The following is a 26,981-nucleotide window of genomic DNA, read 5'->3' on the forward strand; positions in this document are numbered from 1 at the left end:
AGAAGAGAAGAAAGGATGGAGATGTGCTTGCCTAACATCTTGAGTTCCTGGGTTCAACCTGCATGATGACTCAGGCCTAAAGGCAAGAGGATGTGTTCAAGGACAACGTCCACCACATAGCCACTTTGGGCTGGCCTGAATTATTACTGTTTCAACAAAATTTAAAAGGTAAGAGGCAGGTCTCTAAAGGTTAATTGTGAAACATGGGTGGGTTCCCTTAGCATCCCTAAAGAGCCACTGGCCTCTTGCGCTGCAGAACCCTCCCAGAAGGTCACCTCAGCGCCCAAGGCAGGGAAGGTACAGTGTAGCTAGGCGGGAAAGCCGGGCGCGCGCCCGGAGACCACGTGACGCCGCGGGCCCGCGCAGGCTCGCCGGGCAGGCGCGGGGGCGGGGCGCGCGGGGGCGGGGGCGGAGCCTGGCGCGCGGCCCCGCGGGTGACAGGGCGGGCGGGAGGGGCGGGGCCGCGGGGGGAGGCGGGAGGAGTGGAGATGGCGGCGGCGGCGGCTCCGGGGGGCGGGGGCGGGGAGCCCCGGGGAGCCGCTGGGGTCGGCCCGGGGGTCCCGGGGGAGGTGGAGGTGGTGAAAGGGCAGCCATTCGACGTGGGCCCACGCTACACGCAGCTGCAGTACATCGGCGAGGGCGCGTACGGCATGGTCAGGTGAGGGGGTGTCTTGGGGAGGGGGGCTTCAGAGTCGGGACAGCAGGTGCGTGCCCGGGACGTGGGGGCCTAGAGCGTGTCGCAGAGAGGGATCGTGCAGTGACTTCTGGGGGACCAGGCGCTACTTTCTCCGGGGAGGGGGCTTGGAAGCTTTGAGGCCACCTTGTACTGTTCAGGGAGGGGCATCAGGGGGACCCTAGGGACGCAGGGTGGAGCTAAGAGGAATAGTGTTCTTGGTGAGGGGGCAGTGAAAGACCCTTAAGCAGGCAGTGGGAGCCTTGATTCCCCCTGGTGAGGCTGTGTCAGAGAGTTAAGGAGCGAAGAGGAGAGCTCGGGGTGGGGCAAACCTTTGCACCCCTGCCCGTGGCAAGGCTGGGAGCCAGTAGAATGAGACCCAAGAGTCGGCCTTGTTTTGTGGGATACGTGTTTGTGAGTTCTCGATGCCCCACTGTATGCTCCGGGCCTTTGTTCCTGTGGGAAGAGCTCTGCGACCCAGGTACCTCAGAGGGAGACCTACCCCTCCTTATCTCTTTCCTCCTGTCCCATTACGGAATCTTCTGGGCTTCATTTACATCCCCCACTCTACTCCGGTCCCCTGGACCTGTCTAGGATTGAGAGCCCAGCTTGGAAAAGGGGAGGGAGGGAGGGAGAAGGCAACTAGAATGGAAGAGGGTCCGGGAGAAAGGAAGTCAGTGAGTGGCCACTCTCTTCCTCTGTTTGTGAAGTCACTAAAAGGCTGCCTGGCTGGTCCCCAGCTTTCCCCCTGGAGATTCCAGGCCTTCACAGCAGGAAGGAGCCAGCATTGTTTACGACTTGGCCAGAGCCCTCTCCTGCTCACTCCTGTCCCTGCCAAGGCCTGGGTGGGGCCACCAGGCCTGGATTCCCCCCTTTGTAAGTCCACATCTCTCTGGTCCTCTCAGCTCAGCTTACGACCACGTGCGCAAGACCAGAGTGGCCATCAAGAAGATCAGCCCCTTCGAGCATCAAACCTACTGCCAGCGCACACTGAGGGAAATCCAGATCTTGCTGCGCTTCCGCCATGAGAATGTCATAGGCATCCGAGACATCCTGCGAGCGCCCACCCTGGAAGCCATGAGGGATGTGTATCCTTGCCTTAGCCACAGCCCCAGAACTAGGCTAGGGGACTTGGGTTTGCTCTCTGTTTTCATCTTTTGTACCACCCTCTAAAAAAGCCAGAAGAATTAACTTTTTAGCAGAGAGCCCACAGTATAATAGCCCCTGCAGGCCTTAGATAGGTCCTGGTCTGTTGCGGCCAAGTGGAGTGGCATTGAACACATCCTTTTCTGCTCTGTGTCCCAGTGTGGTGTGTGGAGGGAGGGGGGGGTGCAGGGAGGGGGGAAGACGGCGCTCTCTATGGGAGCTTTGTCTTCTGTCATCTGCAGTTCTGTGGCATGACCCAGTCTCTTCCCACATCCCATTCTTGCTTAACAGACTCAGGGTTCTTTTTTTTTTTTTTTTTTTTTTTTTTTTTTTTTTGGAGACCTCACACTGGACTGAAAGCAGGGAAGAAAACTGGTATTGGGCACGCCTCGGGCCTTGGTGGTTCTAATTGTGTGCTAACTTCCCTGTGAGATGGGCTCTACCACTTCCATTTCAGAGATGAGGAAACTGAGGCCGCCCCCCTCTTGACGTTCTGCAGCACTGCTGGGGGATGGGCAGCACTTTCTTCAAGGTGGCGGTGGGGTTTGGAGGCTTTCAAACGACCTTGTATTGTTAAGGGAGGGGCACCTGGGAACCCTGGAGTCACAGGGCGGAGCCAAGCCTCTGCACTCCTGGCCTAGCCAGGGGCTCAAGGAAGGACGAGGGGTCCAGAGAATCCGCCGCTATAAGAAAGCCTACATGCAGCTGCCTCCTCTTCTCCCCCGGCTGGCTTTCTTGGAGCCTTCCTACTTTTCCTGACAGCCCCACCCTAATTACCTGTGGACTTGTACCTTGCCCAGGGAAGGCAGGCCAGCCTTGACACTGCTCACCTAGTTCAAATAGCTAGCTGATTGGCCACATCTACTTCCTGCTTGGCTCCATTGTTAGCAGTCCATAGCACCCATGGCCTCTTCCCTACTTACCCCTCCCAATCCCAGGATTTGTTCTGCAGCACATGCAACCCGGACCACATGGAATCCCTCCTGCTGGTTTGCTGTGTGACCCCAAGCAGGTCACTGCATCTCTAGACTTCCACATTCATAAAGCAGCAGGCTTGGACCATGTGTGTATGTCTGCGTGTGCTTATTCTCTTTTTGAAAAAGGGTCTCACGACATAAACCAGGCTAGCCCCGAGCTCACAAGAGATTTAGCTACCATTGCCTCCTGAGTGCCACCAGGCCCAGCTCACAGGTCCTCTCTAGAAGACAGTTCAGACTCTAATGTTTTTGAGAAAGTGTCACTATGTATCCCTGGTTGGCCTCAGGCTAGCTTTGTAGACCAGGCTAGCCTTGAACTTCCAGGTAATCCTCTTGCCCCTGCCTCTCAAGTGCTGAGATTACATTAGTGAAGTGCCCCGCCCAGCTCCTGACTCCTCTTTGAAAGACAAGCCAGATGACGTTTGTTTATGTTTAATCTTTGTTTTATCTTCGAGTATAAAAGGACTTCTAGTTCCCCACCTTCTGCACCCTGTAGGAGCGTGCTGTTGGGGAGTGTCGCCTCGCCTCGCTTTTCTGGCACAAACCGTTCCCATAAGGCAGGCGTTTATTTTTAAGCAAACAGTTACTGTGTGCCAGATGGCGTTCAAGCACTGTCTCCTCTAACCGGCTCAGTGGCCGCATGGCGGCCCATGGAGTAACAGCAGCACTGCTGTGTGCTGAGCACTCAGTGGGCACCTTATCCTCACAGCCACCCTCCGAGCAACAGGTCCTCTCCCTGCACCTCAGCTCAGGAGCCGGAGGCGTGGCCAGGTTAAGAACACGGACCTGGAGCTGTCGGAGTAGAGTTGCTCTGCTGAAGGGCTCCCACTACAACTTACCAGTGCCCTCATTTGCCCGGCAGGGACACCGAGGGCCCAGAACAGATGTGCCTTGTGCACCGTCAGCTCCAGGCTTTGTGGAGCTCGTGAGGCCAAGGGGTCCAGAGCCTGTTTTCCTTAACAACATCTCCTACTCCCCCAACCTGGGGGGCGTCTCTGGAGTCGTCTCAGTTACATTGTTCAGGACCTCATGGAGACAGATCTGTACAAGCTGCTCAAGAGCCAGCAGCTGAGCAATGACCACATCTGCTACTTCCTCTACCAGATCCTCCGGGGCCTCAAGTACATCCACTCAGCCAATGTGCTGCACCGGGACCTGAAGCCCTCCAATCTGCTCATCAACACCACCTGCGACCTTAAGGTCAGCGGTTGAGTGCCTGCCTCTGCCTGCCTGGGCCCGGGGGCTTCGGGGTGACCAGCAGCAGCGGCGGCAGCAGCCCTGCAGCATGGCAAGCAAGAACAGCATAGGCAGGGCAGGGGTACTTCCTGGGCTGTGGAGGCCTTAGGCACCTACTTCAATGGCCTGGGTCTAATTCCAGATCTGTGATTTTGGCCTGGCCCGGATTGCTGACCCTGAGCATGACCACACTGGCTTTCTGACAGAGTATGTGGCCACACGCTGGTACCGAGCTCCAGAGATCATGCTCAACTCCAAGGTAGGAGAGCTGCCTGCCTCGGCAAGGAAGCTCTAGAGCTGTCTATGGGCCTTGGCACAAGCCCAAGGTGTAGAGATTAGAGTTTTCCTAGGCTCTGTCCTCTCCCCTTTGCTGTATTAAATTTAAGTTGGTACAGTGCTTCGCTCAAATACCAGGAATGGCCCTGATAGGCTGGCCACGGAGCTCAGCACACTCTCCTCCCCAGGGCTACACCAAATCCATTGACATCTGGTCTGTGGGCTGCATTCTGGCTGAGATGCTCTCTAACCGACCCATCTTCCCCGGCAAGCACTACCTGGACCAGCTCAACCATATTCTAGGTGAGAGGGCCTGGCTGGCCGAAAGGATGGGAGGTGACATTTCTGGAGGGTAAGAATTGGGTGCCACATGTGGAGCCTCCCCGGCATCTGACGGTATTTCTGTAAAGTACTCTTCCTGTTTAAAAGCCAGGAAAAACAGACTGGGTGTGGTGGCGCACACCTTTAGTCCCAGCACTCGGGAGGCAGAGGCAGGTGGATCACTGTGAGTTCGAGTCCAGCCTGGTCTCCTAAGTGAGTCCAGGATAGCTAAAGCTAAACACAGAGAAACTCTGTCTCGAAAAAAAACAAGAACCAAACCAAAAAACTAGGAAAAAGCAAAGCTAAGCCGGACGCCTAAGGAAGGCTGAAGGCAGGATCAGAGCCCAGGGCTCCCTGCCTCGCGGCTCTTTGGTCTTCTGTCACTACCCCAGTGGGTAGATGAGGAGGTTGCAGGTGGCTCCCGTTCTTGCTTCCTGACCTGTTCCCAGAAGAGGAGTTGACTTTTCACTAAAACAACTGGTTCTATCCACAGGTATCCTGGGCTCCCCATCCCAGGAGGACCTTAACTGTATCATCAACATAAAGGCTCGGAACTACCTACAGTCTCTGCCCTCTAAAACCAAGGTGGCTTGGGCCAAGCTTTTCCCCAAATCAGACTCCAAAGGTGAGTGAGACAAAGAACCTCGGGTAGGCTAAAACCCAGTGTCAGTGAAAGATGTATGACCCTAGTGCCTGCCTCAGAAGATAGGCCCCTGGGCACTGGACAAAGGATGCCCGTGGAACTCCATCAGCCTTCCCCTTCACTGCTCCCCATGCCTTTCCTTAGCACTTGACCTGCTGGACCGGATGTTAACCTTCAACCCCAACAAGCGCATCACTGTAGAGGAAGCCCTGGCTCACCCCTACCTGGAGCAGTACTATGACCCAACAGACGAGCCGGTGGCCGAGGAGCCCTTCACCTTCGACATGGAGCTGGATGACCTCCCCAAGGAGCGGCTGAAGGAGCTCATTTTCCAAGAGACAGCCCGCTTCCAGCCAGGGGCACAAGAGGCCCCCTAACAAGAACAGACATCCCTGTTGCCCGGGGCCTGGTGAGTGGCTCACAGTGCCCCTGGACAGCCACACCCTGAGCATAGGCTGCCCGGCCTGGGTGCCTCCTCATCCACATGTGTAGGAATGACAAAAGGGCGAGGGCCTGCTGCTCATTTGTGGCCATCCCATCCTCCAGTCTCATTCACTGGAGACCCACAGAGGTGAGGGATCCAACCGCTTATGAGGAGCCACCCCAGACTTGGGGGCAGAATATACCATGGTGGCTTTGAGAGGAGCCCATAATCACAGTAGGTGACTGGTTGGTGATGGCTGCTGGTACTGGCTCCAGATAAGGATGCCAAGACCCACAGAACCCGGCAGACCAAAGGCACTGGGGTCGGCGCGCTCTGTGGGATCTTCCCACCTGGCTGTCATGGCTCTGTGGGGCCACCTCACTGGCTGCCATGGTTCTGTGGGGCCGTCTCTCTGGCTGTCATGGCTCTGTGGGGTCGTCTCTCTGGCTGTCATGGTTCTGTGGGGCTGTCTCTCTGGCTGTCATGGCTCTGTGGGGTCGTCTCTCTGGCTGTCATGGCTCTGTGGGGCCGTCTCTCTGGCTGTCATGGCTCTGTGGGGTCGTCTCTCCGGCTGTCATGGCTCTGTGAGGCTGTCTCTCTGGCTGTCATGGCTCTGTGGGGTCGTCTCTCTGGCTGTCATGGCTCTGTGGGGCCATCTCTCTGGCTGTCATGGCTCTGTGGGGTCGTCTCTCCAGCTGTCATGGCTCTGTGGGGCCGTCTCTCCGGCTGTCATGGCTCTGTGGGGCCGTCTCTCTGGCTGTCATGGCTCTGTGGGGTCGTCTCTCTGGCTGTCATGGCTCTGTGGGGTCGTCTCTCCGGCTGTCATGGCTCTGTGGGGCCATCTCTCCGGCTGTCATGGCTCTGTGGGGCCGTCTCTCTGGCTGCCATGGCTCTGTGGGGCCATCTCTCTGGCTGTCATGGCTCTGTGGGGCTGTCTCTCTGGCTGTCATGGCTCTGTGGGGCCGTCTCTCTGGCTGTCATGGCTCTGTGGGGCCATCTCTCTGGCTGTCATGGCTCTGTGGGGCTGTCTCTCTGGCTGTCATGGCTCTGTGGGGCCGTCTCTCTGGCTGCCATGGTTCTGTGGGGCCATCTCTCTGGCTGTCATGGCTCTGTGGGGCCGTCTCTCTGGCTGTCATGGCTCTGTGGGGCCGTCTCTCTGGCTGTCATGGCTCTGTGGGGCCGTCTCTCTGGCTGTCATGGCTCTGTGGGGCCGTCTCTCCGGCTGTCATGGCTCTGTGGGGTCGTCTCTCCAGCTGTCATGGCTCTGTGGGGTCATCTCCCGGCTGATGGTTCTTTTCTGTCTATTTCTTCCTTCAGGTCCTGCTCCTACCCGCTCCTTCTCTGCAGATTGTCAGAAAATGAAACTTTGCTCAACCCAGACCCCGGCAGCCCAGGCTGGACCAAGGATGGGCTTGGCCCCCTTCTCTCACTTTCCTGGAGTCCCCTGCCTCGGGCAGGCTTCTCCCACTGCAATCCCCTGCCCCATCTCCCTGGGGCCTGAGTGGTGAGATGGCCCCAGAGCTGATCTCTGCTGCTCTGCCTTCATCTACTCCCGCTAGCCCAGTTCTGGTTGACCGGCCCGGAATGGCAGGGCCTTGACTGCCGTAGGACCTCTGCTACGGAGGGGTGGAGGACACTGATTAGGACTCAGGCTAAGCTCTGCCCAACTCTTCTTGTTGGCACCCCACCCCATTTTCCCGAAGGAACATTCCTAAGTCTCAAGGGCTAGTTTCCTGAGGAGCCAGGCCCAGGCCAAACCCTTCTCCCCTCTCAAAGCTGCCACGTGTAACTCCCTTGCTGCTTCTGTGTGTGGGTGATTCAAAGTGGAGGTGGGGCCCGTGGAGAGCCGGTGCCCCTCCACACCTCCCGTGCCTGTATCTAATATATAAATATAGAGATGTGTATACAATGGCCCTGCCTCTGTCTGTGTGTGCTGACGTGCCCCTAGCATGCCGCTCCCGTGACGGACGTCTGCTTCCTTCTGTGGCTTTACACAGGTGGTCTTTCTTTGGTTCCAGCTGGCCAGGGACGAGGATGGGCTCTCAGGAGTGCCAGTCTCCTTGGAAGGGGTCAGTTTCCCTTCAGTCACTGTCTTCCCTAAGAGCTTCCTGTTTGGGGTAATCTGGGGGTGACTTAGGAGTGCTGTACACAGCCCCAGATTCCTGGGAAGTGGCAAAGGTAGTAACTTACAGAGATTCTGGCCACAAGTACCCATGGGAAAGAGGGAAGCGTAAAAGGGGGCGGTGCTTAATCCTCCCACACACACATAATCAAGGACAGAAGCTGGTGCTGGTATCTGTGAAAGATCTGTGACATGAAGGCCAGGGTTGCCTGCATCAGTTCCTGTGCCTGCCCCTGCTCTGGGCCATACTACTGGCTGGCCGTGTTCCAGCAGCACCCAGCAGGCTCAGCAGGTCCAGGGGCGTGGCACTGCCCAGTGTGGAGCCGGCCCACACCTACTCATCCGGCAGACTCAAGCCCCAGGCAGCAGAGCCCTTTGGGACTGGGGAGGCTGTGCTTTTCGGCAGAAGCCTGCTGCGAGAGTGAGGCTATGATTGCCCTCCTGTACTTGGTTCTCCCCGCCCTGGGCAGCTATGTGGTGCTATCCACGATCTTCCTGCGCCGACCCCATCTGCTACACACACCCAGGGCTCCAGCCTTCCCCATCCGCCTGGCTGCTCACCGAGGAGGTGAGCTGACTCAGGGAGATGGGAAAGATTGGAGGCCATTTTGGGTGGAGTGAGCCTAGCAAGACAGGTGTCATGGTGGGCAGCACATAGTGAAGGTGCCTGAATATTGCATAAAGACAAAGGTAAGGAGAGTTGGGGCAGGGGCAGGCGCTGGAGGGCACGGGATAGGGAAGGAGAGGCCACTTAGCCGGTTGGAAGAGAGGAAGCCTAAAACAAGTGGGGAGGCCATCGGGGAGGTAGGCAAGCAGGCCAGGTCCTTGGGACCCACCAACCTACTTTAATCCAGGGTCTGGAGAGAGACTGGAGAACACCATGGAGGCTGTAAGGAAGTAAGTCCAACTGCCTCAGCACGTGACACGTAAGGTGGCTGGTGCTGTGCAGGGCGACCAGGGGTGCTGTTCATTCACTTCCTGAACTTGTACAGGTGGGGTCACGTGTCCCAAATGTCTCCACTGCATGCCCTAATTCCTCCCTTGTCTTGTTCCCTGCCACTGACCTTTGCTGCCATAGCTCCATAGCCCAGCGAGCAGATCTCTTGGAATTTGACTGCCAGCTCACACGAGATGGCGTGGTGGTAGTGTCACACGACAGGAACCTGTCACGCCAGTCAGGCCTAAATAAGGATATAGACACCCTGGACTTTGAGGTGAGCTGTGCAGCGCCTCATGGTGAGCGTTGCATCCTCGTTCACATGCGTCCTGATGACAGTTGTCTACTGTCCACAGGAACTGCCCCTCTACAAGCAAGAACTGGAGATTTACTTTTCACCAGGTAGGACGTGCGGAGGCAGCCTTGCACTGCCCAGCCACCTTCTCATATAAACCCCCCTGCCCCCGGTCTATTTATCCTACTCTGACCCCAGGTTCTGTGACCCTCCCCCCACACCCAGGCCATTTTGCTCACGGGTCTGACAGGCACATGATTAGCTTGGAGGATGTATTCCAGAAATTTCCAAGGATTCCTGTGTGCGTGGAGATCAAAGAAAAAAACGAAGAGCTCATTCATAAGGTAGAACTGTAGCCTGGCAGGTAAGGACAGGCCGAGAGAGGCCTGGCTGCCCTTACTCCCCATATCTCCGTCCTAGGTATCCAGTCTGGCTAAGCGCTACAACCGAACAGAAATTACTATCTGGGTTTCAGAGAAGAGCTCAATCATGAAGAGGTGCAAGGCTGCTGTGAGTGCCCCCCCCCACCTCTCTGCTATGGGGCTGGGAGCCACCCCTGCCCAAGGAGCCTATGCTTAAGGGAGCCCAGAAGGGGCCCAGGAAGTAGCCTTGAGTACCATCCCCAAGACCAGGATTTGGACAAGTAGGTCTGTGTGACTGGGTGCACTGTGAGTCTAGCACTAGGAAACCTCCCATACTGGCTGTGTTGGTCGCTTGTTTGTTACTATGACAGAACCGCAGGCCATGACTCACGGTTGACGGTTTCAGAGATGTTAGCTCATATCACGTTGGCCCCACAGCTGTAGGTCGAGAGGGCATGGGAAGCCGAGTCCCTCATTAACAACAGCTTAGGAACAGTCATCGCCTGGGCCACCTTCTTCCTTCTTCCCCACTGTTGGGGTGTCAGAGGTTGGAAGAAGGTGCTGTGCTTGGAAGCAGGTGCCAGGCTGCTGCTTCCTTCTTGCCCTTCGGCTGCATCCAGACTCCCAGCCTACCGAGATGGCGCTCCCACATTCAGGGTGGCCTTCCTCCCATAGCTAATGCTGTGGGGACATCCTCAGGCACGCCCACAGGTGTGTTTCACCAAGCTCCTGGGTGCTGCTTCTTAATCCAACCAAGTTGACAGAATTAACCATTAAACTGTTCAAGGTGTGGCTCTGATGTCCAGCCCTGATCCCTTCAGCCCGTCCCCTGTCTCTGCTGTCTCGGGGGCAGACAAACGGGTCTGTCTCCCACTTCCCTCCTTGCCACCCAGAACCCTGAGATGCCCACGTCCTTCACGATCTGGCGGTCATTCTGGATACTGGTGCTCTACTACCTGGGGTTGCTGCCTTTTGTCTCCATCCCGGAGAAGTTTTTCTTCTCACCCCTGCCCACCATCATCAACAGGTACCAGTGGTGAGATGGCGCTTAAAACCACCCTGCTCTGGCCAGGCTCAGGTCTCCTGTGTGGAGACATCCCAGGAGGCCCAGTTCCCTAATTTACTCAGAGTCCCCAAGGTCCTTTAAATATTTTATTTTTACTGTGTGTGTGTGTGTGTGTGTGTGTGTGTGTGTGTGTGTGTGTGTGTCTGTCTGTCTGTCTGTCTGTCTGTCTGTCTGTCTGTCTGTCCATCCACCACATGTGTGCAGTTACCTATAGAGGCCAGAAGAGGGCGTTAGAGTCCCAGGAACTGAAGTTACAGGTGGTTGTGAACACCCGACGTGAATACTTAGAACTAAATTCAGGTCCTCTGAAGGAACAGCAAGTTCTTAGCCACTGAGCCATCCCTCCAACCCCAAGGCCCTTTAAAGACGATAGTGACTCCTTTTTGGTTTTGGTTTTGTTGTACAGAGACAGAATTTCATGTATCTTAAGCTGACCTGGACTAAGTAACTGAGAAAGACATTGAGTTTTTAATCCTCCTGACTCCACCTTGCTGGTGCTGCAATTATGGGCATGTACCACCAACAGCTGGTTTGATTCAGGGCCAGAGACTGGACTCAGGGCTTTGTGTATGCTGAGGACACTCTTATCAGCTGAGCCACATGCTGTTTTGTTTTGATACAGGTAGGTGTGTGTGTGGGCACGCTCGTGCACTATGGCATGTACACTGAGGTCAGAGACAACATTGTTTTTTCTGCCTTTATGTAAGTTCAGGGGTTGGACTCAGGTTGCTAGCCTTCATGGCAAGGACCTTTAGCCAATGGTTCTCAACCTGTGGGTCAAGACCCCTGTAGGGCTTGAACAACCCTTTCACAGGGGTTGTCTAAGACTATCAGAAAACACAGATGTTTACATTACAAAGAACAGTAGCAAAATTACAGCTGTGAAGAAGCAATGACAACAATTTTATAGTTAGGGGTCACCACACAATGTGAGGAACTGTATTAAAGGGTCACAGCATCGAGACCCACGGCTGTAAGCCATCGAGAGGGCCTGATGGCGTTGTTTGAGATAAGGCCTTACCGTGTAGCCCAGGTTGGCTTCAAACTCTCAACTTGCTGTTTCAGCTTTCCCAGTGCTGAGATCATGGGCCTGCACTACGGTAGCTCTTGCCTGGAAGTCATGAACACTAAGGGGTTTGTCTCACACACACACACACACACACACACACACACACACACACACACACACGCTTGTAGGCTAAGGTATATTGATATGCAGTTTTAGAAGAAATGCATTGAAAGCACTGATGGAAGACTTCTCTGGTCAGGGCATTCGGAGTATGACATCATAAGTTGGGTACACCAGTCTAGTGAAGAAGCCTGAGGTGCCAAGTTAGGCCCTCTGGACTAACTGTCTGGCTTCCTCATGCTCAGAAGGTGTTAGGCCACCCCACAGTAGCCCTGCAAACAAAGTAACTGCAAGAAGTACAGGAGGCCCATACTTCCTCAGCTTGAGTCTGCCCCCTCCTCTGCCTTTCTAACAAGTCTCCAGGACTGTCCCCACAGTGATGTGAGTCTCAGGAGAGCTAGGCAGCCCACAGCCCCATACAAAGCTTTGTGTGTGCAGCAACAGGGTTAAAGGTTTTCACATATTGTAAAACCTTTGCTACAAAGCTGTGTAGTGCTTGCAGCTTTGAATTATGTTTCACTCGCTTTGTGTCAGTTATTGGCTTCATAGGTGGAACAGATACTTTTTATTGTAACAGTGACACAATCTGTAATCCCAGCACTCAGGAAGGGCCAAGGCCAAAGGGTTATAAATTCCAGACCAACCTCAGCTATTCTTAAAAACCCATCCTTGGCTAGGTGGTGGAGTTGGTGGTACATGCCTTTAATCTGAGTTCAAGGCCAGCCTGGTCTACAGAGTGAGTTCCAGGACAGCCAGGGCTACAGAGAGAAACTCTGTCTCAAAAAACAATAACACAAAACAAGGCCCATCACTGATGTGCCGCTGTCTAAGACTCAGTGCCCTGCCCTTAAGGTGGGAAGAAAGACAAGCTCTTAAACCAAGGGAATTCCAGGACACAGCCAGCTGTCACTGACGACAGGGTGATGTATCTCTCTAGGTGCCTTCAGAGTTTCTTCAGGCTAGGCCAGGGTTACATTGGTCAAGGGGTCCTTACCACTACCACCACACACACACACACACGCACACACGCACACACACAACACATCAATCATACACACATACCACAGACACACACCCCACACAGACACACACATAGACACACATACATACACACCCCACACACATAACACACACACACCCCACACACACACATAACACACACACACACACACACATATACACACGATACCAAGGAGCTAACCCCGCCCCTTCTCCCCACAGGACTTACTTCCCGTTTTCCTGCAGATGCCTGAACAAACTGTCAGCTGTGGTTTTAAAATGGTGAGGTGGGCAAGGCTGTTGGGTGGGGGCGTCCACACCGGGGCCCACCGCTGCTCTCTACCCATCACCATCCTTACCCCCAGGATCATCATGCGGAGGAGTCTCATCCGATACTTGCAGGCCCGAGGGGTGCAGGTGAGGACTCAACCACCACCCCGGCAGGAAGCTGCCTCCTGAGAGATACCTGGGAGTGGGGTTTCCATCACTCCGTGTTATGTTGCTGATCACTGGGGCAGGAGCTCACCTCAGTGCAGAGAATGGTACCTGTAGCTCCTTTAGCCACTGCTCATGATGTTTGTGGCCTGCTGGGACCATGCTGGGAAGCCAGGCCCAGCCACCCTGTTGCTTTGCCTTGATTGTGGTCTATGGAAATTCTCTCTTTTTTTTATTATACAGCTTTCTGCCTGCACATACACTAGCAGGCCAGAAGAGGGCACCAGATCTCATTATAGATGGTTGTGAGCCATCATGTGGTTACTGGGAATTGAACTCAGGACCTTTGCAAGACCAGGCAACGTTCTTAACCACTGATCTATCTCTCCAGCCCGGTTTCAAATCTCTTAAAGCTAGAGTTACAGATAGTTTTGACCTGCCATGTGGATACTGGGATCAAACTTGGCTCCTCTGGAAGAGCAGCAAGTGCTCTTAACTGCTGAGCCATTTCACACACACCCCTTTTTTTTTTGTTTTTGTTTTGTTTGTATAGCCTTGGCTGACCTGGAACTAGCTTTGTAGAGTAGGCTGGCCTAGAACTCACAGAGATCCACCTGCCTCTGCCTCCCAAATGGCATTCGCCACCACTGCCTAGCTATTGGGTTTGTTTGTTTGTTGTTTTTGCTTTGTTTTGTTTGAGGCAAGGCCTCATCATATAACTCTTGCTATGTGGACTAGGCTGGCTTCACAGAGATCTGTCTCTGTCTCTTGAGCACTGAGATTAAGGGCATGTGCTACTATGCCATGGTTTTGTTCAGTTTGGTTTCTTTCTTTTTCTTTTCTTTTCTTTTTTTTTTTTCCCCCTAGGGTTTTTTGAGACAAGGTTTGTGTAGCCTTGGCTGTCCTGGAACTCACTCTGTAGACCAGGCTGGCCTCGAACTCACAGAGATCAGCCTGCCTCTGCCTCCCAAGTGCTGGGATTAAAGGTGTGCATCACCACCGCCCGGCAGTTTCAGTTTGTTCATTGTCTTATTTTATGTGTCTGGGTGTTTTGCACGGATGTATGTCTGTGTACCACATGAAGCTAGGAGAGGGTGCCAGATACCCTGGAAATGTAGTTACAGATGCTGTGAGCCACCGTGTGGGTGCTCACAATTGAAGCAGCATCCTTGGGGAGAGTAGCCAGTGCTCTTAACCACTGAGCCATCTCTCCAGCCCCTGGTTTTTATGTAGACTAGGCTGGCCTCAAACTCATGGCGTCCTCCTGCCCCCGCTTCACTAATGGTGGAATTGCAGGTATAAACCCCTGTGCCTAGCTTTCGACCTAGGACTTTTTTTTTTTTTTTTTTTTTTTTTTTTAGTTGTTTGTTTGGAGACAGGGTTTCTCTGCATAACAACCCTGGCTGGCTGTTCTGGAACTCACTCTGTAGACCAGGCTGGCTTCAAACTCACAGAGATCTGCCTGCCTCTGCTACGATTATAAGGCATATGGCTCTGTGCCTGGCCTAGGACATTTTATTTAATAATTTATTATGTTTACTTTATGTGCATTGGTTTTTGCCTGCATGGATGTCTTATGTGAGAGTGTCAGACCTTGGAGTTACAGACAGGTAGTTGTGAGCTGCCATGTGGGTGCTGGGATTTGAACTCCAGTCTTCTGGAAGAGCAGCCAGTGCTCTTAATTGCTGGGCCATCTCGCCAGCCCCAGACCTGGGTCATTCAACTGGCAAACCTTACCAAGATGGTTCCAGAAATTTACCTGGGATGAGAGCTTTCTATCAAACATGGGGGAAAGAAGCAAAGCCTGTTAGCCCGACATGTGAAAAATCAGAGCCAGACTAGGCTCAGAAGTGAGTGGGTTCCCAGGCTAAGGGCAATGGAGGTCAGTTAGGCCCACTGGCCTCATGTCTGACAGGGCCGTGACCTTCAGCACTCAGGGAGGGAAGCTTCTGACGGTCGGCCACAGGAGGTCTGAGCCAGATAAAGTCACAGAGGTACAGTCACTTGCCCTATAACATGGAGATATGTGCTGGTGGGACAGATGGAGGGTGTCTTTAAGAGCTTGATACTAGCCGCGTGGTGGTGGCACACGCCTTTAATCCCAGCACTTGGGAGGCAGAGGCAGGTAAATCACTATGAGTTCCAGGCCAGCCTGGTGTACAAGTGAGTCTAGGTCAGCCAAGGCTACACAGAGAAACCCTGTCTTGAAAAACCAATAAATAGCTGGGCATGGTGGCGCACGCCTATAATCCCAGCACTTGGGAGGCAGAGGCAGGTGAATCGCTGTGAGTTCGAGGCCAGCCTGGTCTACAAAGCGGGTACAGGACAGCCAAGGCTACACAGAGAAACCCTGTCTTGAAAAAAAAAAAAAAAAAAAGCAAAAAAACAAAACCAAATAAATAAATAAATAGGAAAAAGAGCAGCAATAAAGGAAAACAAAAAATAAAACAAACAAAAAACAAGTATAATGGTATACACCTGTAACCTGTGCACTTGGGAAGTAGACACAGAAGGACAAAAGTCTGAAGTCATCATCAGCTACATAGTCTGAGGCTAGGTAGTGGTGGTGCACGCCTTTAATCCCAGCACTCGGGAGGCAGAGGCTGGCGGATCGCTGTGAGTTCGAGGCCAGCCTGGTCTACAGAGTGAGTCCAGGATAGCCAAGCTACACAGAGAAACCCTGTCTCGGGAAAAACAAAAACAAACAAATCTGAGGCCAGCTTGGTTACATGAGAGCATCACAGAGAAGGAAAAAGGCCATTAGACCATTAGAGTAGTACTTAACATAATAAATATTACATTTATTCGTGTGTGTGTGTGTGTGTGTGTGTGTGTGTGTGTGTGTGTGTGTGTGTTGGGAACACTGCGTGCAGAGGTCACAGAGTGCATTGTAGGAATCCGTTCTCCTTCCCTCTTGTGGATCCTGGGAATCAATCTCAGGTCCTCTGGTGCCCTGACCTGTTGAGTCATTTCACTGACCCTGGGTTGTGTTTTTGTTCGGTTTGTTTTGCAGTGCTCGGGAGCAAACCCAGGGCGTTGCACATACCAGGCCAGGGTTAAACCATTGAGCAACATTACCAGCTTTTGGGTGGTTTGTTTGTGACAGGTTTCATTTAGCCCAGGCTAGCCCTTGAACTCCCTATGTAGCAGAGGATGTCCTTGAATTCTTTTCCATCCCGTCTCTTGCCTCTCCGTGCTATAAAGACAAGCATGTACCACCTCACTGCCACTTCACCTCTGTTTTTATTTCATAGAATTGTTTGTTTTGAGACAAAGTTTCACTGTGTAACCTTGGCTGGCCTGAAACTTACCATATAGAACTAGGCTGGCTTAGAACTCACAGATATCCACCTGCCTTTGCCTCCTGAGTGCTGAGACTGTTTGATTGTAAGCTCATATGATGAACTGATTTATGTATTTATTTTTGAGGCAGGGTCTTGCTACATAACCCTGGCTGGCCACTACTCTATGTAGGCCAAACAGCCTCAGACTTTTCCACCCTCTTGCCTCAGCCTCCCAAAGCGCAGGGCTACAGACATGCGCTGCAACGCTTGTCTCTAAAGATCATACAGTTTACATTTTGATAACAGTTGTGTTTAGTAACCAATTTGAACATTCCTAAAAAGATAACCCTCTGCTCCAGCACACCATGGTTGGAAGTCTGTGCAGAAGAGGGGGCTGCCACCTCCTAGATCTTAAAGGGAGCTCTGGGTGGATATTTGGAAACTAACTTGTTCGTTCTTCCCTGTCCAGGTGCTATTTTGGTGCCTTAATGAAGAATCGGACTTTGAAGTGGCCTTCAGCTTGGGAGTGGATGGTGTTATGACCGATTTCCCCACTGCCCTGAGACAATACCTGGACAAACAGGAACTAAAAGTCCCTCCCTCCTCAGTCTGAGCTCTGACCTGTCTCTTTAAAAAAAAAAAAAAAAAAAAAAAAAAAAAAAAAGCTGGGTGTGGTGGTGCACACTTTTAATCCCAGCACCCGGGAGGCAGAGGCAAGTGGATTGCTGTGAGTTCGAGGCCAGCCTGGTTTACAAAGCAAGTCCAGGACAGCCAGGACTACACAGAGAAGCCCTGTCTTGAAAAACCATAATAAATAAATACACAAACAAACAATTTCTTGTCAGTAACATAGTTCATGGAGCAAGGTGTTGGAGGGTCAATCCTGAAGACTATAAAGATGGCGTTTGGGGGGCTGGGGATGTAGCTCAGTGGTAGAGTGCTTGCAAACCATGAGTGCAGCTCTGGGCTTATTACATACTGCAAGTGAGTGCACATGTCATCTTAGGGGAGATTAAGAAAGCGTGGGGTGAGGTGGGCCTAGTGATGGACGTCTATAATCTCAGCACTTGCAAGGCTGAGACAGGTGGATTTCTGTGAGTTACAGGCCAAGGAAACAAAGTGGGACCCCCCCCCCCCGGAAAAAAAGTGGCCTGGGGGCCCAAGTAGGCTGGCCCAGTTGTTCCACTACATTCCAGACCCAGCAGAGGACACCCTGTGCCAGCTCGGCCTCCACTGTGTAGCATGCTAACCCGAATGTCCTGGCCCCAGATTCTAGAGACCCAGAGATGAGTGGTTTTCTGGAACCATGAAGAGATCCAGGCATACAACAAGAGACAATGTTTTCCCTCACGTTGCTGCTGTGGGTCTTCCCCCACTGAATTGCAGCAGGCAGGCATGGGTGAGCTCACAGGCTCCCCCTCCATACCAACTGTCCACTTTCTGATCTCTCACACTGGTACCTAATGCTGTCTTCCCAATGCAGTACTTTTCAGGCCTGCTGGGTACTGGGACTCTGCAGTGAACACAAGTCTATGTATGCCAGACATATGTTGAAACAAACATTTCCACTGTGGTCAGACCTACAGTAGCCTGGAGGCGGGGCGTAGCAGAGGATGCCTGGAGCAGATGATGCCCAACAGTAGAGATTGGCTTCTAAAGCTTTGGTTCCTGGGAGTCTAATGGCAAAAGGACACCTTTAGCCCTGCCCTTCTAAGAGTCTGTTGCCCGTGCTTGAGAAAAGTGAGAATTCCAACTGTGACTCTTACCATCTGGATAATCTCTGGAGAGGATCTCCTCCCCAAGGCTCAGAACCTGGTTCAAATGGAGAAACTACAGGATTGTGGAAGGGATTACCAGGGTAGTCAGTGGACAATCACGATTATTTCTCAGGGGTGTGCGTACAGACACCACCCTGCTTCTAACACACGCCAGGGTAGGATCCTTGTCTCTTCGAACACCCGGGGTAGCTAAAGGGGCAAACAGGCCAGGGCACGGACCAGCCTCCGGGTTAAGCTGTGGGTCGCAGCCGCATTTCCGGCCGAGCAGGGTAGCGGGAGCCCGGAGCAGGCGGGGGGGAAGGGTAGCCCAGCCAGCGCTGGCCGCCGTATGGCCCGCCCCTTCATTTGCATGCGGCGCTCCGATTGGCCACGGCGGCCGCCGGGACAGGAGGCCAGCCCCCCTCCCCCTCCCGCCGCAGCCGCGGCAGCAGCTGGTCTCGGTGTAAACAAGTCGAGGCGGCTGCGAACCGGGCCGGGGGGGACGGCGCCCATCAGGAGCGCCCCCCACTCCCAGGCCAGGCCACCCCGCGGACCCGGCCCTCCACACGCCCAGGCGAGGTGAGGCCTGGACCGACGTCTCTGCACGTCGCCCCGCGCCCCCGCCCCGCAAGCGAGGACTGCCCCTTCCCCCGCGCGCGCGCCCCCAATCCCCTCGCCCCAGGTGAGCCCCGGGGTCTCAGGTAAGGCTTGGCGATACAGGTAAGATCCCCTCGACGGAGATGAGGCTCAGCGCCTCCAGGTAAAAGCCCCTCCTCTTCCTAGGGGACCCTCCTCCTTTGGGGGAGATGAGAGACCCTTTCTCCAAGGAACTCCATATAGCCCACGTTTACCCCATCCCTAGTCCAAATAGGGTCCCAAGGACCAGTCAGTTTCTTATCCCCCCCCCCCCTACCCCCTACCCCCTCGAAACTGAAAACTGGCAGCCCACCCCACTCTGAAGCCCCTTCTTCCCCGTTTCAGCTACCAGCTCAGCAGGGGTGAGGCCAGAAGCAGGTGGGTGACTCACCTCGCCTCAGTTTACCTGCTGATGCAACCTGAGGCCTCCTCAGTGAGTCAAAACTGAGATGACTCTGGTCCCTGGTGAGACTGCTGGCTCTAGGGAAAGGAGAGAGAAGCCAAGTGTGACAGAGTCCCCATAGTTCTGGGCTTGCCTACATAGATGTGTGGCCTTGGTCCTGACGGTGCACTTCTCCTCCCTGGCAGGCACTGGGCTCCCTCTGCTCCCCGTGGGCCGCTCCCCGCGTGGGGCCACTGCCCTTGGCCCCCGCCATGGTGCGGATTTCAAAGCCCAAGACGTTTCAGGCCTACTTGGATGACTGTCACCGGAGGTATAGCTGTGCCCACTGCCGTGCTCACCTGGCCAACCACGACGACCTCATCTCCAAGGTAAGCAGGCCACATTTGAGTCTCAGTGGCAATGGGCTGCCTGGCAACTCCCCACCAATAGCCCTAACCCCCTCCTCTCCTCTCCCCACTACCCTCCAGTCCTTCCAGGGCAGTCAGGGGCGTGCCTACCTCTTCAACTCTGTGTGAGTATCTCCTTCCTTTCTTTTCCTGACCTCTGTTGTGACCTGTGACCCCTGCTGGCATCACGCCGATATTCCCAGAGTCCCTTGTTGCAGACAGGAAGCCATGGTCCAACCTCTCTTAGAGGCTAAGAACAGACACGGAGTATACTAGCTAGAGGGGGCTCTGGGCTGCTGAGACCCTTGCTGGGACCACCCTTTGTCCCCACAGGGTGAATGTGGGCTGTGGGCCAGCAGAGGAGCGGGTACTGCTGACTGGCCTTCATGCTGTGGCTGACATCCACTGTGAGAACTGCAAGACCACTTTGGGCTGGAAATATGTGAGTGTATGATCTCTGACCCCAAGCTGCCCTTTGACCTAAGCTCATGTCCCTTCTTCCTTGAAAGCTTACACCTCTCAGAGTTCCACTGGCCCAGCACAGACAAGGCAAGCTGTTTCTCCCCAGTGACTGCTGTCCCTCCCTTGCGTTCCAACGCGGGGCTCTGTGGATGTTTCTTTTCCTGCAAAGGCCTATCCTAGACATGAGTAGCAAGTAGAGTCACCATTTACGGCGTGCTTATACGCCACGCACGTGCCTCTCTTTCAATCATTACAATGGTCCTGGTGGGCAGAGTCTACTACAGAAGACATAGAGGTCTGAAGGTGTCAGGACGTTTGCCCAAGACCACACAGCTAAGACCCTACAGCGACATGGAAATTAGGTCCACGGATCTCCTTTGCACAGCTGGCCCCCATTGCTTCTGGTTGTCTCGCACCTGATTTCACAACCTCAAGGCTGCTTTCCTTCTCTGGCGGTGCAGCATTAAGCCACCCCTGGCACAGAAGGTCACTATGAGGAGCAGAGCAGAGGGGGTGATTCCCTATGCATGTTGAGAAGGTATAAGGAGTTGGGCACTTGGAGTGTCTCTGTGAGCTAGATGCCCCAGGTAGAGACAAACACAGTCCTAACTTGACTTTACCTCTGGCCCTGCTACAGGATTTGCTGTGTGTCTCTGGCCAGGTGGCTTGGCCCCCTCTGAGACTCCTAAGAATGTGGCCTAGACCAGGGGTTTAAAAACGCAAATGCCAGCCGGGCATGGTGGCGCACACCTTTAATCCCAGCACTCAGGAAGCAGAGGCAGGCGGATCGCTGTGAGTTCGAGGCCAGCCTGGTCTACAAAGTGAGTCCAGGACAGCCAAGGCTACACAGGGAAACCCTGTCTCGAAAAAAAAAAAAACAAAACAAAAAAACCAAAAAACTCAAATGCCAGCAGTGTGTGGTAGTGCACACTGTTAATCTTAGCACTGAGCAGGCAGAGGCAAGTGATCTCCTGAGTTCTAGGCCAGCGTCGTGTATGTAGTGAGTTCCAGGACACCCAGGGATGTGTAGACCTTGTCTCAAAAAACAACAAAACCCTCAAATGTCTTGAAGGCCAAGCAGTTACTGTGGACTCCTAAGTGGGTAGTATAGATCTAAGGTAGGGAGAGCAGGCTGGGCAGAGTGGCGGGAGTGTATATATCTACAGGTTAGTACATGAGGTTTATTGTGTTTTGTTTTTGTTTGTTTGTTTGCATTTGTTTCAAAGTGGTGCTTGTATCAAATGCAGGCCCTCGTACATGCTAAACTTCCCCAACCCCTAAAGTTACTTATATTAAGCTGTCTGCTGTCTAACCCTGTAGGCTGAAATGGCCCTTAGGCGACCAGTTTGCAAAATCCCTAGACTGTGAAATCTTGTAGGTACTTCTGTATCCTGCCCATTGGAGGCGTCAGTAATGTGCGGAAGTACCCATGGTTCGGGGTTCTAAACAGCCCTGCCAGTAGTGTGTTTTGTTTTGTTTTGTTTTTCTCCTATAAAACAAGACCAGTTGTATCCATTTCCCACTCCTGTTACCTAGTGGTAAAAGCCTTGCCGGCGGCGAATGGCAGCCCTCTCTCTCCTTTCAGGAGCAAGCCTTTGAGAGCAGCCAGAAGTACAAAGAAGGGAAGTACATCATTGAACTCAACCACATGATCAAAGACAACGGCTGGGACTGACCTAGCTGCTGACGCATGTGGCTGCAGCCTGGCCTGGCCGCCAGGTGGAGCCACTGGTTTCGCTCCTCCTGAAAGGGAGCTCTGGACCCTCAGGGCCCCCACAGGGGAAGGATCCAGCTCCTGTACATATATTTTATTGCATGCACTGTGACCTTGGGGGGAGACCAGGAGGGGGGATTGGAAACTCTCCCCCCCCCCCCCCCCCCCCCCCCACCTCCTTGCGATCTGGCTGGCTTGGATCTCATTTTTTTAACCCCTTCCTGTCCTGCCTGTCCCATAGATATGGCCTGTGTGCTGCTCTCATGGCCCCGGTGCACTGTCTTTCTGTGAACCTCTCCCACTGGATCCCTCTTACCCGCAGCGTGTCTGTTCTCGTTCTGTAGCGTTTGTAAATAATAAAACAATGGAATGGAGACAGCCCCTGGCTCACATGGAATACAGAAAGGGGACCTGGAATCCAAACTCGTTACCTATAGACAGGTTCCAATCTGAGACTCAGCAGGGGGGAGTGGGCAGGGACGGTGGACCAAACTGGTCTAGCCCCTTGACCTCTTGGCAATGTACGTCTTAGCGTTAGTGCGCAGGGGGCAAGCTTCGTGGAAGGCTACCACGTCTGTGTTTCCCGTCCCTGCCTGAACTACAATTCCCAGCGACCCCAACATAGCCTGTCCGTAGCCTTTACGTGCGTCTGGCGCAATGCCTACTGGGAAGTGTAGTTGAAGTGTTCGCTGCGTGAGAGCTTGCGCCTTGCGCGAGATACCAGAATAGCTGTGCACACCCCTCAACTTTTGAGACTTGGTGGAGGTTTTTCAGACTGTAAACCAGGGAGGCTTTGGTCCTCTGCTGCGGTCTCTTGAAGATGCCTGGTGTCTGGCATATTAGCTCAGACGCCAACCCTTGCACTTGCCCTCCAGTTCACTTCGCAAGGCTAGTCTTCCAAGGGAAGGGAAGGGAGGGGTCACCTTCCAGAAAGTCTAGGGTCTAACCAGGGATCCCAGACTCGGTACCAGAATCCAGATCCCACCCCTGCCCCCCAGCCGGTCTACCCCCACCGTGGGAACGGAGACCAGCTGGCCGGAAGCGCCAAACTGCGTCCCTGTCCTAGCCCTAGGGATCAATCAGGCCGAGGGGTTAATTATGTAATGAGGGGGCAGGGGGTCGGGACTAGTGAAGCCGCGAGGGAGAGGGGAGGATACCCAGGTATCCGGCCTCCTCTTGGACCCCTTCGAGGCCCCAGGGGTCTCCATTCCAACCCACCTCCAGGGCCCCAAGGAGGGGAGGGGCTGTGATCTCTGGTTTAGAAGGGGCTGTGCTTTGAGCTATAAAGGGGGCATCTCTTGGACCCCGGACTTTAGCAACAGGACACCAGGCCAGAAGAAACTGCATCATGTACCATCCACGAGAGTTGTACCCGTCTCTGGGGACTGGCTACCGTCTGGGACACCCCCAGCCTGGGGCAGACTCTACTTTCCCACCTGCCCTGGCAGAGGGCTACCGCTACCCTGGTGAGCGGTTGGCTTGGCTTTGGGTAGGGGGCAGGAGTCGGGGAACATGTGACCCCTCCCCTGGGCCTTCATGCTTTCCCCATTTCTAGATCTGGACACCTCTAAACTGGACTGCTTCTTCCCTGCGATCGAGGCAGCTCCCCACACTTTGGCTGCTCCTCCTCCTTTGCCCCTTCTGCCGTCTGCTCTGGGCCCCGAGACAGCACAGCCACCTCCAGAGGCCCTTCACTCGCTTCCTGGGGTCAGTCTGAGCTTGGAGAACCAGGAACTGTGGAAGGAGTTCAGCGCTGTGGGGACAGAGATGATCATCACCAAGGCTGGCAGGTGAGGGATGGCCAAGTCAGCTTGTAGAAAAGTTAGAATTCCTGGGGACAGAGCTAAGTTTAGGGGCTTCTCAGGCCTACTACAAGCCAGAGAGCAGACGCTGACTGACTGGCCTGACACCATCCGTGACAGTGGATGAACAGGGGTTTTTCTGTGGTGTGGTTCAAGGAGCAGTTTGGGGAGTTTGTGACTGGGTTTAGGAGCCATTCTATTAAGGGTCAGAGAGGTCAGTCTGGTCCTGGAGCAAGGAAATCTAGCTGGGTTGTAGGTTGGCGTGTTGCCTAACTCAGACACAGACAGCCTATGAGAAGGGTCAAGGACCTGCCAGTGACCAGTGTTGGGAAGATCTGTCCAGGATCAGGGTCAGTATGTGATTAAGCTTGCTCTGGAGGAAAGTAAATGGTCAGTGTAAGAGCTCTGGCGAGGCCTCTGAGGCCTGAATCCTAGAGAAAGCCTGTCTTCCCAACCAAAGGGATCAGTGCTGCATCAAGGTAGCAAGCACGATGCTCCTAAGCCATTGCTTCTGCAAATAGAGTCACAGGGGTCAGGAGCTCCGACAGGGCTCCGAGACAGGACTGTACCATGCTGTAGCTAGAAATGGAGACAGTGAAGGGGCAAGGGAGGAAGAGATTAACGTGCTGTGGCCTGTCAGATCTCCTAACCTGTCTGTCCCATTTCCCCATCTGTAAAGTGAAGCCTTCCAGCTCTTACATCCGGCACCTGAGAGTCTAATTACACTTCCCAAACTTTGAGGTGCCTGGTTAGTTCCGTTGCTGGTGCCGGGCTCACCCCTGGTAGTGGGTAGCTCGAGGCCTCCCCTGTCCTCCCCTTCCCCTGCGCAGGCGCATGTTCCCTGCTTGCCGAGTTTCAGTCACTGGCCTGGACCCGGAGGCTCGCTACTTGTTCCTTCTGGACGTGGTTCCGGTGGATGGAGCGCGTTACCGCTGGCAGGGCCAGCACTGGGAGCCTAGTGGCAAGGCTGAGCCCCGCCTGCCCGACCGTGTCTACATTCACCCCGACTCCCCCGCCACAGGTGCCCACTGGATGCGGCAGCCCGTATCCTTCCACCGTGTTAAGCTCACCAACAGCACGCTGGACCCCCACGGCCATGTGAGACCCAGGCTGGGACCCCTTCCCTAATAGGGTTTTAGGGTGGTACCGGGTGGAAGGTGAAAGCTGGGGCTCAGGGCAGGGAGTCACCCCATTTCTTCCCTCCCAGCTAATCTTGCACTCCATGCACAAGTACCAGCCTCGCATCCACCTGGTGAGGGCCACCCAGCTTTGCAGCCAGCACTGGGGGGGCGTGGCTTCCTTCCGGTTTCCTGAGACCACATTCATCTCTGTGACAGCCTACCAGAACCCTAGGGTGAGTGACTTTGCTTGAGGGAGGGAGGGGCAGTGCCCTGCCCAGGCTACAGGGGCTTTGACCTGGATGTGTGTCCACAGATCACACAGCTGAAGATTGCAGCCAATCCCTTTGCCAAAGGTTTCCGGGAGAATGGCAGAAACTGTAAGAGGTGGGCATCATACGTTCCGTGAATGTTAGCTAATGGCTTACTGTGTGCCAGGCACTGTGCCGGGGCACCGGGAACAGGATGGTAAGTGAAAACATCTGTTCGCTTTTGATTCAGCCAATACTTAAGATTGCTCAATCCTTATACAACTGATAAACTAGTGGGCAGAGAAGACAAAAACAAGAGAAACCTAGAAAGTTCGAATGAGCAATAAAGCACAGGAAAGACAAGAAGGACTGGAGGGAGTGGCAGACAAAAGGCATCCCTCCGAAGGGGAGGAGCCATGTGGGCATCTGGCAAACCACAAGTGCAAAGGCACCGAGGCAGAAGAATCAGGGAAGTGACCAGAAGCCACATGCTGCTTAGCAATGCAGGACTGGGACGTCTGCTCTGAAAACAGCCCCTGACAGCTGGCCTAGGCCCCCTCAGGAGAGCTCCTACTCTATCCCAAAAAACAAGTGATTGGCTCACAAGCTCAAATGTAGAGCTATGACTGCCCATGAGGAAGGTGTGTGATGCCATGGAAGGTCCTGGAAGCAGCATAGATCAGTCAGGTGCAGAAAGCCTCCAGAAAGGCTGGGAGGCGACTGTGAAATGGGGCAGACAGCCTGGCCTGGCCGCTGGGAAGGTGCTCTCTCAGATTCTAAATACCCAAGGAAAGCACTGAAGTACCAAGTTCCAAGTCTGAGAGAAACCTCAGTTCTGTTGTTTTTTAGTGGCTTGTCAGGCCTTCAGTTCCTTATCTGTAAAATGGGTATAACATGGCACCTGCCCAGCAGGATGCCTGGGAGGGTGAAATGCCTGGCACCTGGTAAGTACTATTAGTGCCATCATCATCACCATCATCATCACCATTCCCCAGGGAGCGAGATGCACGTGTGAAGAGGAAGCTCCGGGGTCCAGAGCCAGTGGCCACAAAGGCCTGTGGGAGTGGGGGTGAGTGCTGTCCTGATGGTGACGGGGCCAAGCCTGAGACCCGGACCCTCTCCTAGCCAACCTGTGCCTTTTGTCCCCTCAGATACACCAGGGGGTCCCTGTGACTCAACCCTGGGTGGGGACATCCGGGATACAGATCCAGAGCAGGCCCCAGCCCCCCGGGAAGCTGCTGCTTCTGCCTCAGTTCCTCCATGTGGTGGCCCTAGTGCTGAGGCCTACCTCCTGCACCCTGCAGCTTTTCATGGGGCCCCTAGTCACCTCCCAGCCAGGTAAGGTGCACAAGAGCAGAAGGCTGGGTACTCCAGGAGGTGGGTGGCCCCTCTTCTGTTCTGATTGCTCTCCTGACTTCAGGAACCCCAGCCTCCCTGAAGCTCCAGACCCTGGGCGTCCAGCTCCCTACTCAACTGCATTCCTGGAGCTACAGCCTGGACCAGGGGCCTCTGCCTATCAGGCAGCTCCACCTGTATCATCCTTTGCCTCACACTTCATTCAGGGAGGCCCCTTCCCTCTGCCATACCCAGGACCTGGAGGTTACCTGGACATGGGAGCCAAGCCCATGTACTGAGCCCTGTGTAGTAAGCCAAGCCAAGGCCTATGCTGTCTTCCCTTGAAAACTTCCAACTCCCTTCCCCCAGCCTGGTAGCACCCTCATTCAAGTGGTGCCCCCTCCCCCCCCACCAAATGGCTGCCTTGGGCCTCTCTTCTACCCCTTAGTTCACACCTTGATTTCACTCCACCCCCTCTGGCTTCAAAGCTCAAGCAAGGCGGCTCAGAGTCCAGCTGGGGCCAGCTTCCCCTTCCCAGCTCTCACCTCAGTGCGAATGGAGACTCTGCCGGGCCAAATGGGGCCCCACCCCAGGACCCCCACCTCCTGGGGGCCTCATCACTAGTGTAAGCCACAACAATTTGTTCTCAGGATCAGAGTATTTTTGTTAATAAAACTAAAAAAGACGTTGGTGCTCAGGAAACGTTGAGCTAATGGTGCTGGCCCTGGGTGGGGCTGGGGGAGCTACAGCTTTAAGGAGAGACCAAGCAGGTCCCAGATGCTTGCTTGCCTT

The 26,981-nt window shown here is 54.2% G+C and overlaps 4 protein-coding genes across 5 annotated transcripts; all 4 read left to right on the top strand.

Annotated features, from left to right (window-relative positions):
- The first annotated feature begins 488 nt into the window (after nt 1–488).
- On the top strand, nt 489–7,597 carry Mapk3 (mitogen-activated protein kinase 3). Its single transcript, XM_051145254.1, has 8 exons — nt 489–658; nt 1,579–1,761; nt 3,807–3,996; nt 4,175–4,291; nt 4,497–4,611; nt 5,123–5,254; nt 5,417–5,681; nt 7,014–7,597. The coding sequence occupies exons 1-7, from the start codon at nt 489–491 to the stop codon at nt 5,647–5,649; spliced, it is 1,140 nt and encodes a 379-aa protein (XP_051001211.1). The 3' UTR covers nt 5,650–5,681; nt 7,014–7,597.
- Nucleotides 7,598–7,976: 379 nt separating this feature from the next.
- On the top strand, nt 7,977–16,964 carry Gdpd3 (glycerophosphodiester phosphodiesterase domain containing 3). Its single transcript, XM_051145255.1, has 10 exons — nt 7,977–8,386; nt 8,673–8,715; nt 8,897–9,032; nt 9,112–9,157; nt 9,276–9,394; nt 9,471–9,560; nt 10,306–10,439; nt 12,829–12,888; nt 12,972–13,023; nt 16,795–16,964. Exons 1-10 carry the CDS (start codon nt 8,011–8,013, stop codon nt 16,936–16,938), a joined length of 1,200 nt encoding a protein of 399 aa, XP_051001212.1. The 5' UTR covers nt 7,977–8,010; the 3' UTR covers nt 16,939–16,964.
- Nucleotides 16,965–18,503: 1,539 nt separating this feature from the next.
- Nucleotides 18,504–21,849, top strand: Ypel3 (yippee like 3). Of its 2 annotated transcripts, XM_051145257.1 has the most exons (5): nt 18,504–18,661; nt 19,307–19,489; nt 19,589–19,632; nt 19,841–19,949; nt 21,555–21,849. In XM_051145257.1, exons 2-5 carry the CDS (start codon nt 19,373–19,375, stop codon nt 21,642–21,644), a joined length of 360 nt encoding a protein of 119 aa, XP_051001214.1. In that variant the 5' UTR covers nt 18,504–18,661; nt 19,307–19,372; the 3' UTR covers nt 21,645–21,849. The 2 variants fall into 2 exon arrangements, with proteins under 2 accessions (XP_051001214.1, XP_051001213.1); XM_051145256.1 differs by lacking the exon at nt 19,589–19,632 and having other exon boundaries at nt 18,523–18,661.
- A 533-nt stretch (nt 21,850–22,382) lies between these two features.
- Nucleotides 22,383–26,587, top strand: Tbx6 (T-box transcription factor 6). The gene is made up of 8 exons (XM_051145258.1): nt 22,383–23,149; nt 23,239–23,473; nt 24,316–24,583; nt 24,693–24,839; nt 24,920–24,990; nt 25,850–25,923; nt 26,006–26,192; nt 26,275–26,587. The coding sequence occupies exons 1-8, from the start codon at nt 23,032–23,034 to the stop codon at nt 26,486–26,488; spliced, it is 1,314 nt and encodes a 437-aa protein (XP_051001215.1). The 5' UTR covers nt 22,383–23,031; the 3' UTR covers nt 26,489–26,587.
- Nucleotides 26,588–26,981: the final 394 nt, after the last annotated feature.

The sequence above is a fragment of the Acomys russatus genome, chromosome 5 (genome assembly GCF_903995435.1).
Source record: "Acomys russatus chromosome 5, mAcoRus1.1, whole genome shotgun sequence".
NCBI lineage: Eukaryota > Metazoa > Chordata > Mammalia > Rodentia > Muridae > Acomys > Acomys russatus.